The sequence below is a fragment of the Chlamydotis macqueenii genome, chromosome 2, assembly GCF_036417535.1.
Source record: "Chlamydotis macqueenii isolate bChlMac1 chromosome 2, bChlMac1.mat, whole genome shotgun sequence".
NCBI classification, from domain to species: Eukaryota; Metazoa; Chordata; class Aves; order Otidiformes; family Otididae; genus Chlamydotis; species Chlamydotis macqueenii.
The window spans coordinates 140,938,286-140,954,452 of record NC_141557.1 but is presented as its reverse complement, the minus strand read 5'-3'; the positions used below and the strand labels follow the sequence as shown (position 1 = coordinate 140,954,452).

Genomic DNA, 16,167 nt, shown 5'->3' with positions numbered 1-16,167 from the left:
GTACAATGCTAGTTCTCTAAACTACATACATACTTTTATAAATTGGTAATTAACACAAACTAATTTAGCATCTGTTAATGCAAATAGCTAGTTTTGAATGTCAAATATTCAAGTTTACAAAAGCTTCTCTAGTGAATTACACCTTTGTGTTTTGTTGACAGCACTGATAGGATTAACCTCAAGAAGGAACAAATCATACCATTTATGATATTGATATAGTAGAATAGATGATAAATATATTTAAAGGAAGAATACACTTAGTACAGTAATTTCATTACAGGCAAAAAATAAAGGAAATTCCTAAATGAGTGACAAAAACAAAAGGATAAATTCTAAAAATAAAGGACATTCATAAATGAAATAGAAAGAAGTCCTTGAAATGAAACTTATTTTACTACCAATGACAACATGGCAACCCACACAACATTCAAACAGATTTTCTAGTTTTAGTCCTTTTTAATCTCAAAGTGACTATTAACCCTACTACTAATGGACAAGATTGTAATCTCAGTTTCAAAAGACAACATCTTGAAGTACTTAATGATTATCTGGAAATAAACATCAATGCAAAGGAAAAGAGAATTTGTTCAGTGTATTTCAGGAGGATTACTAAAAGTCTCAGTTGGATAGTCACTTTTTTTTGGATGATCTCCTACTTCACCACTTGCAGACAGTAGTATGTGAATAAATAGCCTAGAAAATCCCAGAAAGCCATATCATCTTGATTAGTGATAACAAAGTTTAACTTTAGTACTCTTATGTGGCCAGAAATTCCTAAATTTAATAATTTCTTTAACTCCATAAACAGAAAGTGCCAACAAAGCATTTTCTATGGGAGAGTGATTTTGGAAATGGAATTTCAACTGTTTACGCACAAATCTTGACTTCTGTACATGCCAGACTTTAAGCAATGTGAACAGACTGACTGGAATCCAGGAGATTAATCACAGTGTATAAAGTCTCAAAATTATGGACTAAAATACTAAATATCAAAGCAAACAGCAAATATTCTATTGAAAGCACATTTCCTTTATCTGATTTTAAAAAAAAATGTGTCACATGAAACTATCATGGCCCCAAAGATAGTACCTAAACAAAAATTACAAGAAAATTAAACATGTATTTCAAAATTGCAAGTTTGATTATTTTTAATTTTAAAGTGGTAATTTTCTGGGAGAATATTTCTTTAAAACTGAAAATTGTTCCACGGTATTTGCACAGCTGATGCTGTTCAGTTGTAGATGGACATTACTGAGGGAGGCTGCAAAGGCAGAATGGCTAGTTTCAATTAAGTGATCATACCTGTTACTGTTTTTGTTTTGACAGGACTGCTGGCATACTCAGAGGCTTGATTTGATTGCTGTCTTGCCAAAGGTGCACTTCCAACTGATGCTTCATCCTCTTTTTTTCGAGTTACTGACACACCAAGTGGAACAGTTCCTACAGACTGCTAGAAAAAGAAGTCCCTTGTGAACCACTCAAAACCAAAACATATTAATATTGAATTATGACATTGTCATGAGAAGCATGTCTTAAACTACATATCTTGAAATGTACAGAAAACAATTTGAAACAATGATTGGAGCACATGTATTTTGAAAACAAATTATGAAAAGCTACATTCAGACTTGCACTTGTAATTCATTATTTCAGTCCTGTTAGTCTGAAGAAAGCTCTACGATAACAAAAAAAAAGTGAAATATACTTTATTAACTTAAAATACCATGTTTGTTAGCCAAACAAAAATGCACATGAATAAATCTGGACAATCACCAAAGAAAAATAATTATTTAATGTTTAATGGAAATTGGAAAATTTTAGCCAGATATGAAGATCTTGAAGTTTTGCACAGAAATTTATCAATGTTCATTAAACTTTAAAAGAAAAGATGCATTGTTATTTATACATTATTTTATTTGCTCCTCATATTTTAAATACAAAATTTAATTCTGTCCACTGCTGATTTTGAATCGTTTTGTCTTTCAAGCATATCAGTAAATAATAGTGCTGGAGCACCTTTCCTATGAGGACAGGCTGAGAGAGTTGGGGCTGTTCAGCCTGGAGAAGAGGAGGCTCCAGGGAGACCTGATAGCGGTCTTCCAGTACCTCAAGGGGGCCTACAAGAAAGATGGGGAGAAACTCTTCTGTAGGGCCTGTTGCAATAGGACGATAGGGAATGGTTTTAAAATAGAGGGAGGTAGATTTAGATTGGATACTAGGAAAAAAATTTTTACAATGCGAGTTGTAGAACACTGGAAGAGGTTGCCCAGAGAGGTGGTGGAAGCCCCATCCCTGGAAACGTTCAAGGCTGGATGAGGCTCTGAGCAACCTGATCTAGTCGGAGATGTACCTGCTTCTTGCAGGGGGGTTGGACTAGATGACCTTTGAAGGTCCCTTCCAACTCTAACCATTCTATGATTCTATGAAATGACAAACTGCTCAAAATACAACACTGTTAAACAAAACTGAACACATTAAAATCCAGGTTGAAGGACTGCATGCTTATTTCAAGATTAGAAAAGAGTGACGTGTATTAATCCACACAGGTTCTGGAACTGGAGGTCCACAAATGAATACAGTCTATTAACTTTCTTGTTACTTTTTTTTTTTAATTAACGTGAGCTAAAAAAGACAAAATCATTACAAAAACTGCAGCCTCAATTTTGCTGTAGCATTAGCTGCCATGTAAATTGTAGATACATCCCAGTTGACAAAAGTAGATTATTTCTACCGTTGATTTTGCAGAAGGTTATCATTTAAAGATGATAAAAGTTTTTTTTTTTTCTAAAGATCAGACATTAGGATTACATGTATCTTAATAATTTTTGGTGTAATTTAATTTTGTTGGTATTGGAGTGAAAATGCAATCCATATAGCTGGGTAACGAGAAACCTCACACGTTGCATTAGAAATCTCTGTGGGAAACAAATTCGTGTGAGGCGGGCAATGTGCTTGTAAATTTTCTCCAATAGAAAACAGATCAGTGAACGAAGCATGTGCAACACGTGCACACATACAAAACCCCAAAACAAACAGAAAAATCATTTAATTGAAGGAGAATGACTTCCAAACGCCTTCACTATTTTCCACTATAAAAGTAAATTAAAATAAGACAGACAATCAACTATTTAATCCTACTCCAGTGAAAACAATCAACTTATATATACAGTGGAATGCAAAGTTAATAGGAAAATACTCATGTCAATGACAAACAGAACTCTCAACTCTCTTTCTCTCTCTGAACATACACACAGTCATCAGCTTTGTCTCCAAAAGCACTAAAAAGTCATTCTGGAACGCAGTAACGTGCCACTTTGGTGTCCTCTAGCCATAACAACAATAAAAAACCCCCACCAGCTTAGCAAAGGGAGAAATATTTCCCACATGCATAAAAGGAGAGAGTCTGAAGTTTTGTAAACTTTCAACAGACATTTTACATCACTTATTTTCGAAATTTAGCATTTTATCTGATATAACCTTTCATAAGGCAAAGCCATCTGCAGCTTTCCCATGACAGCAACTGTTGAGCCACGATTTGGTAATGCTGGACGTAACATTGCAAGAACATTGACTTGCTGAAGTGAAGCAAGAGTTTCTGAAGAGTGAACACAGACAATACAAGACGGTACAAAAGACAATAGGATGGAAATACTGTCTGAAGAAGCAGTATCTATTTCTGAACCACTGAAGAAATGGATCAGCAAAATATAATAATAATGTTACACCACTAGTCATATAGTGAAAAACATCAAGGCTATCACAGCCAGAAAAGGCTGGAAAAAATTAAGACCAAATATTGAGTGCTTGAGTGCTGATCTGGACAATGAAACAGCTGTTTCATCTTTGCTCACTGAAACCAAGCCTGATGTTGCTGTTGATGACGCCTAGTACAATCTTGTCAGGTTTTTGGCAAAAGAATTCTGGTTAAAAGTATGCAGAAGATGAAAGATCAACGTTGAACTAGATGGAAAAGGATCATCAAGATTTGGTTTTTAACCACAAACTGATGAGGAAATTGTGGCTTGGGAAATAGCAGATGACAAGAGCCCCACAGCTGTACAAGAAGACGAATCTGATGTGAAAGGAGACATTGCAGGCAAGTGTTATCATAAGCATTTCATCACAAGAATCCAAAAAGCTAGCTATAAAGTAATATGTAGTAAAGTTTAACACACCTACTTGGGATGTAAGCTTTATGGTTACTAATTGGTAATGTTACAAAGAAGATAAATAACGAACATTTAACAAAGTTCTGGAAGTACAGTAACATTTATATGAGCTTGTTTTATTGACATAAAGCCAAAATCAGATTCTGTTCTAGAATACTGACCACAGTTTTGTCAATGTAATAATATTTTGTGGCTGTTATACACTTCATATTAGATTAATAATAATTCATGGTACTTAAAATAAGAAAATTTACTACTTTTCCAGTATAATTAATACAATTAACTTTTAAGCAGTGGCTAAAAAGCTACAGGAAAGTTATCCCTTTTCACATTTAAATTTTATAGATACAAATAATCTAACACATTACACACCATGTTAAGTATGTGTACTCAAAACACACACATACATATATGCTATTTATGCATGTAAACAGATAACTGATTCAGATTGTATTTTTTATTTTACTTCATACTGTGCGGTCAACATGACTTTGGAAACGACAAAGATCTATAATCAGAGAAAGGCACAAAACAATAATAGCTAAAAACCAATCTGCCAAAAAAAACCCAAGCCCAAACTATTTCCTGATTTATGTGGAGATACGCCAACTAACTGAAGCTAAAATTCCCTGTAAAGAGGGCTAGTGGAAATTTGCCCCAGGTAGAATAAATTAATATTTTATTTTACTTGGGATTTTCGGTAATTAAATATTTTATTTCTCAATTATAACTTCCCACGAGTGTGAGGCTGAAGAAGATGCATGCAGATCTGGAAACATGAGAAACGCATTCTAAAGAAAACTTGACCAACTGAGCAGACGAGTAACTTTCATTTGAGGGATGTCTATACAGTCACCTCCCCAGTAACAAACCAAAGGCAAAAGAATATTCCAAGACATGAACTTCAATATTATTATTAATGGAAAAAAAAAAAAAAAGAGAAGCACGGGCTTGTGAAATGTTGAATTCAGAAGTCTCAGCCAGACATAGGTTGCCATATTTGAAATTATACCAAACCCAGCTATCCTATAGAGCACATGCTATGTGCACACGGATTGGTGAGTACACATGCAGTAGCTTGCAACCAGCAAGCAGAAACAAAAATTAATTAAGTCTTTGGAATTGGGAGATGGTAGTTCAAGTCAACACATGGTATTTTGTGAACATATAAGAGCACGGTCACACGATCACTAACCATCTCAGAGAGGAATATTTACCTATGCTGCAACACTGTCCAAGCTGTGCCAGAATGAACTCCAACAGCAAGGAGGATCTACCTTGCCCACCTTGCAACAAGTTTTAATATGATGAAATCACAATCGCTGCTTGACTCCAGAGTAACATTTCATTGTTTTGATTCCTGAAATTAATAATATAAGCATACAAATTGCTTCAGAGAGCTCAAACAAAACTAGGTATTAGGCCTAGTTACCAATTAAAATTAAATTAATTAATAAAATTATATTAATTAAATTTAAATTAATTCCTAAATAAAAAAATATTAGGCATGCCTAACCCTTGGGGTTCACAGAGGCACCTTCTTTTCTGGCAGATGAACTTGCTAATTCAAATGAAATTGTATGACTGCTTCAGGTAGGAACTTCAGGTATGCTCAGAAAAGTGCTCTGCTGGGAGAAAAGACCAATCACTGATTAGCTGTAATCTTTCCAAACTTTTATGATTAACTGATGTAAATTAAGAACCCCCACATTTTCAACAACTGATGAAAGCATTCAATTAGCAGTTTTGAGGGGCCTCTGAAACTAGAAGATAAAAGGTTCAAGTTCCATGTAGGTTTAGTTCCCTAGGTAAACAGCAACTTATAAAATCACAGAATAGTTAGGGTTGGAAGGGACCTTTAAAGGCCATCCAGTCCAACCCCCCTGCAAGAAGCAGGGACATCTCCAACCAGATCAGGTTGCTCAGGGCCTTGTCCAACCCAGCCTGGAATGTTTCCAGGGATGGGGATCCACCACCTCTCTGGGCAACCTGTTCCAGTGTTTCGCCACCTTCATTGTGAAAGATTTCATTCCCACATCCTTCAGAAACTCAACTGTGTTCCTGGGGTAAGAGGTGACAGATCTCGATGGGGATAAACTCAGTGCTTGTGGTCTGCAAGCAATATCAGAAATAAAAACCCATTATAATTTGGGAAATCTCTGCACATCAAGAAGATAATTGTGTCTACTGTAGAAACATGCTTGTTTAATCAAAGTCTTTACTTCCATTTAGCAAGGTAGAAGAGAAAAACTAGAACTAAAGAAGGGCAACACAGCTCAACCCCCAACAGCCAACTTTGCTACAACACAGAAAAATCTTTAGTTTGGGTATTGAAACGTACCAGAACACTGGAACAGGCTGCTCAGGGAGGTGGTGGATGCCCCATCCCTGGAAACATTCAAGGCCAGGTTGGATGAGGCTCTGAGCAACCTGATCTGGTTGGAGATGTCCCTGCTTCTTGCAGGGGGGTTAGACAAGATGGCCTTTGAAGGTTCCTTCCAACCCAAACCATTCTACGACTGTCACCTATTCATCGTTATTCATTATCAGAAGTGTTTGGCTTCATAAGACACAACGATCTGCAATATTCCAAAAGTCATCCTAAGATAGATCAAATTAGAGGAATTACTTGTTTTACATGATAAAATGATAAAATTATGGATGATAAAATTATTTCATCTTAGGCAAACGTTCCAGAAAGACCTCTGATGCAGATGTCTGAATGAAGAATTGCCCATCAAGAGTTGATAATATCCTCAGCTCACAATGATTTTTCTATAAAGCAGTGAAAGAATTTTATAACGCCTAAGATAATGGTAGAGAAAAGAGAAAATGAGCAGAGGAAAAAAAAAATTAAGGAAAAAAATGGATTAAATTGAATTGCTAATGACCAATTCTGTAATCTACCTGCTCAGCTGATCAAAAATTTTTTGTTTTGAACTGGAATACACAATCTTCCCTGGTGTAGATATTCATGAAAAAAGGGATAAATCTGGATTCTAGAATCATGTAGATGTACTACATTCCAGTGCTTTAAAACATGATGAATTTGGAAGCGGTGCAATATCTTTTTCTTAGTTGTTTCTGTATACAACTAAGGATGCTCTCTCTCCCCGCACTGCTGGTTTTAGATCCACGCTGCTACTGAAATACTTATTAAATTGGGTAGTAACACACACATGCAGACAGAATAGCCAAAGAAAATGACTGAAATATGCAGCCATAGACATTTATATTATACATCAACATATATGTGTAGGTACTCATTTTTGATAGTTTACTCTTCACTAAAATTAGTAATTTTATCTTATAAAAATGAGTAATGTACAACAAGTATTGAGAAGCCATGAAAGCTTTACAGTAATGTGCATTTGAGAAAAAAAAAAAAAAAAGATTACATGCACTGATTTATAAATTCACTGCAAAAAGTATCATATACCTGACTGTCTCATATCAAAGTATAGATAAGGCTTTTTTACAAAGGAAAACAAAGTCTTCAAATATTCATCTGTGCAAAGCTAAATATGTGCTTTTATAAGAATAAATATATGAAAATCACCACTGGTTTACAAAAATAAAACAAGTCACATCCGAAAAAGTCTTCAAAAATAGTAAAAATAAAATAGTGAAAAATATTTTAAAATTACTAGAAACAATGCCTCGTTGCCACAAGTCACACGTGGCAAAATCTTCAAAAAGTAGCAAAATAAAACATTGAATTATTGCAAGCGAGGCCTCTAAATGTAGCTTTGTTTTGCTTTTCAATAGAGAGGCAATGATAACAAGCAGTAAACAGCATATAAGGAGTCACTCTCTACAGTGGTATCTTTCCCAAACTGTGTTCAAATTAACCTTCCGTAAAGCATTAAAGAGCATGTCTTTTCAACAAGTCTTTCAGACCAAAGAAAGACAAGGAGTTTAAGCATATACTATAGACATGCTGAATTACCGAACTGTTAAAAAGCAGCAAGCAAGCAACTGCTGCACATACTACACTTAACACATCTACTGCAGCTACACATACAGCTTACTTCACAAAAACAATCCATAGAAACGAAAGTCTTTTTAAAAATGAACACCAATTTCAGCTGATGTGTAAGAACATTTAAAAAAAAAAATTAATTCAAACTTCTGTGCCAGTTTAAACCCTGCTTAAAATCTACCGTAGGTTCACCAATCTTCAAGCAGGGTATGTAAGGTGTCTTTTGAATTTGCTGCTCTAACTTCATGGATTATTACCAGTTACTGAAAAATGGTGGTAGCAAAAATATATTTCATAAAAATCTAACAAATGCAGGGAATGAAAAATTTGATTATCTTTACACCCTGATAATGTAAAATATCTGATTTTGATGTGGAACATATGGACACAGTGCAACATATCTGGTGTATACTAATTCTCCTTTCAGCCTTCACATAGCCTATATATAAAGCAGAACAATGACATTTTAATCAGATTTCTTCATAATGTATTAATTCTTAAAATGCAGAGCTGAAAAGCAAAACATTTACATTCAAAAAAATTACCTATATGTCCAACATAATTTTCTTTATAAATATTGATATCTTTAAATCTTTCTTAGTATTTCCATTTTACAGGTATAACACATCAAATGTCAGTATAAAAAAAAATTTACCATTTAATAACTCTCCAGAATGCTTTTCACCTATTCTTCAAGTTTTGAACGAGAGGAGAGCAAAATCACAAAAGTATATTTTTCAAATTATTCTTGCCATATCAAGTACTACAAAGCTGAGAATCAGTCCATTCATCAGCCATTAGAGCTATCACAGAACAATTAATAACAAGATGGGATGACAAATTCACCCTTTTTTTTAGCATATACATTAAGTAGCATGTTCTGGTTGTTATGGTTTTTCTTTTAAACTAACAATTTGGCGTAAGTATCTTAATAGGCAAAATGTTCAGAAGGTGCTGAATTAGACTATCTCTATAATGTCTCTACCTTACAAGTCAAAAACTGAGGATTTTGAAAATAAATTTTGAACTTTAAGTTATTAAGTCCAACAATTGCTGCCATTTTAATATATATTGTGTCTTGGATGTTCTGGGGCATTTGTTTTTTAACTCATTACCTGGCAGAGGTTTCTAGTATTGATTACTGCATATTATACACACAGTACAGTGCTCCAAATAGAATAAGTGATCTACTAATCATGTCTTTTTCTACACAAAGCAGCATGTAATGCTTGCTGCACTGATTATCTGGAAAGATCATCAACTGATGATGAGGTGAAAACACTCTCATGATAACAAATACCTTTTCCTTACTCTCCCTGTCCCTGTTAACAATCTGTGTTGTTTTTCCCTTTTCTGACACTAAACAACTGTCTTTTCTTCTGTTTGTACATTATTCAGAGCTGTTAGATATGAAATCAGCATAAAACATTTTTGAAAAACGTATATAAATTGTCTAAGTATTACACAAACTTAAGTAACTTCTCATGTTCACCTGAGTTTAGAAAACAAAAGGAGAGGAGGAGGGCAAAAGAGGTAAAAAAGAACCAGCTAAAATATTTCATTGTCTCTAGAAATACAACATTGATATCAAGTCAGGAAACTCATGAGCTTCTTTTCCTATTGGAAAGGGCTGAGGTACTGAATGTCGCCTTCATCTCAGTTTTTGCTAGCAAGACCAGCCTCGAATCCCAGCTCCGAAAGATCAAGGGGAAAGGATAGAGCAAGGAAGATGCACCCTCAATGGAAGAGGATCAGGTCAGGGAATGCTTAAGCAAACTAGACATATGTAAGTCCATGGGCCCTCATGGGATGCACCCACAAGTGCTGAGGGAGCTGGCAGATGTCATCACAAGGTCACTTCTAATGTTCTTTGAACAAACATGACAACTGGGAGACATGCCTGAGGACTTGAAGAAAGCAAACATCACTTCTGTTTTCAAGAAGGGCAAGAAGAAAGACCCAGGGAAATACATGCCAGTCAGTCTCACCTCATTCCTTGGGAAGGTGATGGAACAACTAATCTTGGAAACCACTTCCAGGCATATGAAGGTCAAAGGTGATTGGGAGTAATCAGCACAGTTTCACTAAGTGGAAGTCATTCTTGACCAATTTGATAACATACTATGATTAAATGACTGGCTTGATAGATGGAGAGTAGTGGATATTCTCTACCTCCACTTCAGTAAGGCCTGTCTACCTCCACTTCAGTAAGGCCTTTGATACTACCTCCCATAAGATCTTCATGGAGAAGATCACGGAGTATGAGCTGAAACTACTGAAACAGAACAAACTGTTTCAGTAGTTTCCTCTATTATTACTGGAAAAAAATTTACAAATTATAAACTTGCAACACGTGTATTAAAATAAGGACATCAAAAACACACAACAAAAGCTCTGTGCTTGTTTGTGTTTTGTATATACAGACCTGTTATTTAATTTCTGCCAAACCAAATTCTATAAGAAGCATTACTACTCATGATGAAAATCCAGTTATGCCCCTCAAAATGGCATTATACTGACCTATGTCCAATATCACCATGCAAGAGGCGATAATGGACAAGACTATAGATACAGAAGAGACTTATTTTATGCAACATTAACTTCAGCAAAGAAACTTAAGAACTACAGCACATATTTCTAGTAGCAATATGCAGATTTGTTCAAGCACTGAGAGGGTGTCTCATGGATTTTCAGACTGCAATGTTCTCATTCTGTGCTTCAAAGAGGACAATGGAAAACTTATAAATGCATGCTGAAATGCAAAATGGATAGAGAAAAACAAGTTATATTTACATCCACTTACCCTAGAGCACCGACCATATAGCCACAACAGCAATCACACAGATCATTATTCAAATGCATAACAGCAGACACATTGTAGCATGTAGTTTCACTTTGTAACAAAAAGGTAATAGGCTACAATGCCATTCACTGAAAGCATCTGGCACCAAATATTCAATTGCATTTAAAAAATTATGCAGCAGCCTTAAAGACTAGTTCTATCTCCAAATTTTCCTTTTTTTTACAAGTTAGTTTAAAATAAACATGAGGAAGAATGATGTAACTTATACACCGTACAGAAATATAATTTATGTAGAAGGGTTGTACGTTAAGTGAATTTCCAAATTCTAACGTTTTCCTTAGATAAACACTAAGTCCAATCCCCCTCTCCTGCAAACAGTTGTCATATGTATTGTTCCTAAAGATATAAAATTCCATATGGGAACAAGTTAGAAAATTTCCTTCTAATGATCATAGAAGTAGCAAAAAATTTTACTGTAGTCTTATTACTCAAGATTTTTAAATCTTTTACTTCTTGTCTAAATATATGAAGAACTTGTTTATATTCACCGATTATTGTGTCAAACTTAACTTTTCACTTAAACAGCTTCTCTCTCCTTTTGGTGTTTACCTTTAGTCAGACTTTTAAAATCCTCATTTATAATTCATCACAGTTTTCAGACATTATCTAAAAACACATCAGGACATGTGACATAGAGTACTAGATACTACATAAACACGGTTAAAGAGCTTATAACATAATCGTACAAAAGGGACACACCAGAGAGGGTGTCACGGCCTTAGCTATCACACTAGTTCTACAATCACTAGCTGCTGGGTAGCAAGATGCAAACAGAGGCAGGTTTAGCAATAGTCTAACAGTAATAAATACAAAGGGGTGGTCATTGCTGGGCTGCTTCTACCTCCACATTCCAACACAGCAGTCGTTCATTGTTCCGTTACAGCTGAATAAAATCTCAGTAAGGCCAAAGAGAACTAAATTTCTTGGCTTCATGACATTAACTTTAAAGACTTTCCTTAAAGTACAGCTTTATGCAAAAATAATTGAAAATTTACGTGTTTTATAGAAATGCATTTACTTTTATGCTTACTTCTGTCCTATTCCTTTTCAGCTTACGAAGTCAAGTATGTTCTGATATTTCTAACTTTTCATTTTTTTTCAGAAAAAAACACACCAACAGTTACAGTACACATAGTGAGTATTTCAGTAAAGATATAAAATATATGTACTACCAAATTGGCATTATAAACCTAAGAATTCCAGAGTAATAGTTAAAAGGTAAACAGATCTCAAGAAATCCCGGTATATAAAGGCATACTTGTCTCTATGGGGAGTCAGACAATCCCAGTCCTATCCTGGAATCAGAAGTTTACATGGCTGTGGTCCCAAATAAATTAATAATTTGATTTAACTTATTGAACTCATAATTTTACTATTGATAAAATGTGTCCACAGAACCAAATGTACTGAATGATTTTTTGGCTCTGTTTTCAGATAAAACTCACAATTTTGATTTTATCAAAATGACAGAACAAAAAATTTTATTAAGTACACATTAAAGTTTAAAACATCTTAACATTTAAGATCTCTGAATCCTGCAAGAAACTTCTAAAATGGTGTATTTTCTTTTCTTCTGTTGCAATGGTATAAGACTGATGGTCAGAACAGAGGAAGAAAAGAGCTTTATCAATCAATAGCTTTTTAACCATAAGACTTGCTTGAAAGCATCGTGTCCTTACAGTTGTTCCATTAGACTGACTCACAGTCCTAACTTCTTGTACCTTTCCTGAGCACTTTGTATGCAAATACGTGTTTTTACATTACATACAGAATTTGTTACAGCGTTCAGATACATCATGTTATGAACTGTATGGTTCATCTCCCGTTAAAACAGGTCTTAATAGCAGTAGTGATTTTATAACAAGTTATGCAATTATTTGATAGACCATCCCAAATGGTTAAAACATTATTTACTATTCAGACTCAGGAGGCTTATGAGGTCTCAGCAGTTAAAACTAGTTGCAAAGTACTGACCCTAAAACGGTGACCACCAAAAATTTCTCTCTGTTCTTTTAATTAAACATGATAAATGAAAACATTGTTAAATGAAAAATTTAATAAGCAAAACTTAACATTTTAAATAATTCAAAATAAGATGAACAGTATTGCAGTAAACTACACAGAACAGAGTGACAGAAAACAAATACGTGGCACAAAAATGCACTACTGGCATATATGGAAGAGAAAGTTTCCCCTCTCCCCGCTCCTTTCCCTCCTAAAATACGTACCTGCTGAATGTGTCTACTAACTCGTTTCTGAGGTTGGTAGATAAGCCATGTATACAGGACTGGATCAACGTTAATTGCTAATCCTTGTACACTGGACAAGAGTACTGCACCTACACACCGGAGAAAAGAAAAAAAAAAGTAACCTATCTGCTGAAGAATCTCCATATATGTATTCATTTGTCTTGCACATACATCATCTTTGATGCAGACTTTTGTTTGGATTGGACTTAAATACACATTTATTTCAAATCCTGATCAAGGGCAATAGTTAAAACAAACTTCGATACCTTCTTGAAAGTGAGAAACTTGCCAACGGTACCAGTCTTATGGACATACAAAGAAATGCAGAGAATTGCATTTTGATTTTGCTTTTTACAATTTTTTTGCCAAGAAAAACGCTTGTTTTCACAAAGTTGTGTGTGTAACTGAATACACACACCTTTTCTCAGATTCTTAGTCCACAATAACATTACGCAAGAAATGAGTCAATGAGACCCTTGACAGAAAGAAAAGAATATAATGTATGACTGCCCCCAAGCTTAATAAAGAAAAACTTGGTCTCTAGGACAGTGGGTTGATTTAATAAAGATAGGTGTACTTTAGGTTAGTGTTCTGCCCAAAGCTGCTCAGGGCAAACATTTTTCATGTAAAGGTGGTCATAATATTCCTTAGAGGACTAGTTAGATTAAATAAGGCAAATTTTTGAACTCTGCTAGTGTTGGCCGTCTCGGTACTGTGAGCTCTGAGGATTTCACCCTACGTTTTATAATACATCTTATTTTCTTTAAACCGCACTTTTGAAATCCTAGGATTACAAGATAGGGCTAATGTATCTTAACTTCTTAAAAGTAAACTTCTAGTTTTCTTAAGCTTGAGCTGAAAAACTTACATGTGAAACATTAAGGATCAAAATAGGGGAAAAACTATCCTCAGTATCCAGAAATGTTAGCATATACTTCAAGTGAAGTAACTAAAACCCGATTTATGAAGCACTACTTCCATTAAACCTGCGTTAAAAATCTGAGGATGTATCAGTGAGACTTTCATTTTAGTAGTACAGATACAGTATCTATTGCAGCAGAACTTAATTACAGAGCTGTAAAATTCAGAAGCAAATTGATTAATATAATACAAAGGTATGAATTATATTGAAGAAGTGTGGCAAGTAGTAATAGACAGTTACCTTTTCACATAATTTCTGCAATTTTACAACAAATAAATAATTGAAATAATGAAATAAATAAGGAAATAAATTCAAAACAGAAATCCTGGTTACTGGAAGGTCCCAGCACATAGTTCTAGAGAATTACAGTAGTTCTATAATTCAAAGAATTGTAGTTCCTAAAGCAATATATACTATATTGTAGAATACAATATAATCATGCAGCAATGCAAATTTAATAATATATTTAAATAAATTCAGAAAGCTTGTCACACAATTCAATGTACTTTCCAAAATCTAGCAAAAAACATACGCCTCAAAACATGTAATACATCACCAAAATTGTAAACAGAAAAAAAAAGGAGATGAGTGTACTGTATATAACAACATTTCAAAACCAGATGAATTCTAAATGGCAGAAGACCCACCAACCTGAGGTGACGCAAGCAAAGCCTGATGAGTACAATGGGAACGTGGCAGTCAAGAAATACTCAAAGATAAATCATCTGCCTACCACAGGCCTAGAGCTGGAACACACACTGTGAGGAAATCCTATACACAGACTAGCCTATGTGATCTGATGGTTTTAAATGTCAGTAATAAACCTTAGAAATAAATCTGCAATTTAAAGCAAAGCCGATGCCAAGCATAAAGCAAAGAGGTAACGTGCAAGTAAGAAGGGCAGTGAATGCACCTTGCGGCAGGATCTGGAGGAGACTAGGAAAAGGAAGCAGAAGGTAACAGAGGATTGATAAAGCATATGCTACAATTATTAGCTTTTATAAGATACTTGGATGCCAAAATAAGAGAATCCTGCATCTTTAAGAGATACTGCCTGTTGTCAGCAATACTTAATGAAAGGTTTAATGTATATGTGATATGACAAGTGGGAGTCAGAGACCTCCCAAAGAGTGAGGAATAAAGTCAGCCTACAGGCAAAGTCAACAAAAACCCCCACATTTATAACAGACTCCTGAAAATAAAAAAAAAGAAGAAAATAGTGTTACTGTAGCACATGATGCTAGTTACTCAATTTAGTTTCTTGTTTACTGAAAAAAATTAGCTAAAACTAATAAGTTTAATACAATTAAGTCATGCTTTGAACTGAAACTATCTTTTCACTTCAATGAAGTCACACTAGCACAATCCCATAAAACTCTAAAGTAAGGTAGAACAGAGAGCAAAATAGTTTATTTTTCCAGTTGTCTTTTGATAGCTTGTGTCTGGGAGGAAAAAAAAGAAAAAAAAAAGATGAAAAAAAAAACAGTACAAGTAGTCAGATAAGCAATCACATTATTTGCCTTTCAATTTGACTGTCAGGTAACTCTGGCCTCCTACCAAGCCACTTCTGTCACACTGAATTACTGAAACTTAGTGCTGTATTTGCTACTCAGCCACTACATTCAAAAGCAGTTTAATCATATATGTAAGGTTGTTTTCTGTGTAACAGCTTTCTTCAGAATAAATACCTATGTAGTCAAAGAAAAGTTTCTGAGATTTGCCTCCCCTCCCCACCAAAAAAACCCTCTTAAACCTCTGTCTTCCTGCCGAGAAATAAGAATCTCCACCTAGTTTTCAAGGAAGATCTCACTGATGTGAGGACTAAGCTCTAAGTTGGCAGCAGGCTCTTTACATGTCTAAAAAAAAAAAAAAAATAGTAATTCCTATTTTGTTTCTGTCAAAATGCAATGCTGGAGTTTCCTGGATTTCATTAAGATTGTGGTGAACTTTCTTTTCTCCCCTCCCCTTTTCTCCGTTTAATT

General features: G+C 34.7%; 1 protein-coding gene across 10 annotated transcripts in view; it reads right to left on the bottom strand.

The window, feature by feature from the left end:
• Positions 1 to 16,167, bottom strand: part of VPS13B (vacuolar protein sorting 13 homolog B) — a 465,113-nt gene that overhangs the window by 242,205 nt on the left and 206,741 nt on the right. For 9 of the 10 annotated variants that reach the window (XM_086741084.1, XM_086741085.1, XM_086741079.1 and 6 more), the window contains 2 exons: positions 13,243 to 13,352; positions 1,303 to 1,450 (listed from right to left, as the gene is read on the bottom strand). In XM_086741084.1, the coding sequence (XP_086597210.1) occupies positions 1,303 to 1,450; positions 13,243 to 13,352 (258 nt within the window). The remainder of the gene's footprint in view (positions 1 to 1,302; positions 1,451 to 13,242; positions 13,353 to 16,167) is intronic. The other variant, XM_086741082.1, reaches the window with a different exon arrangement.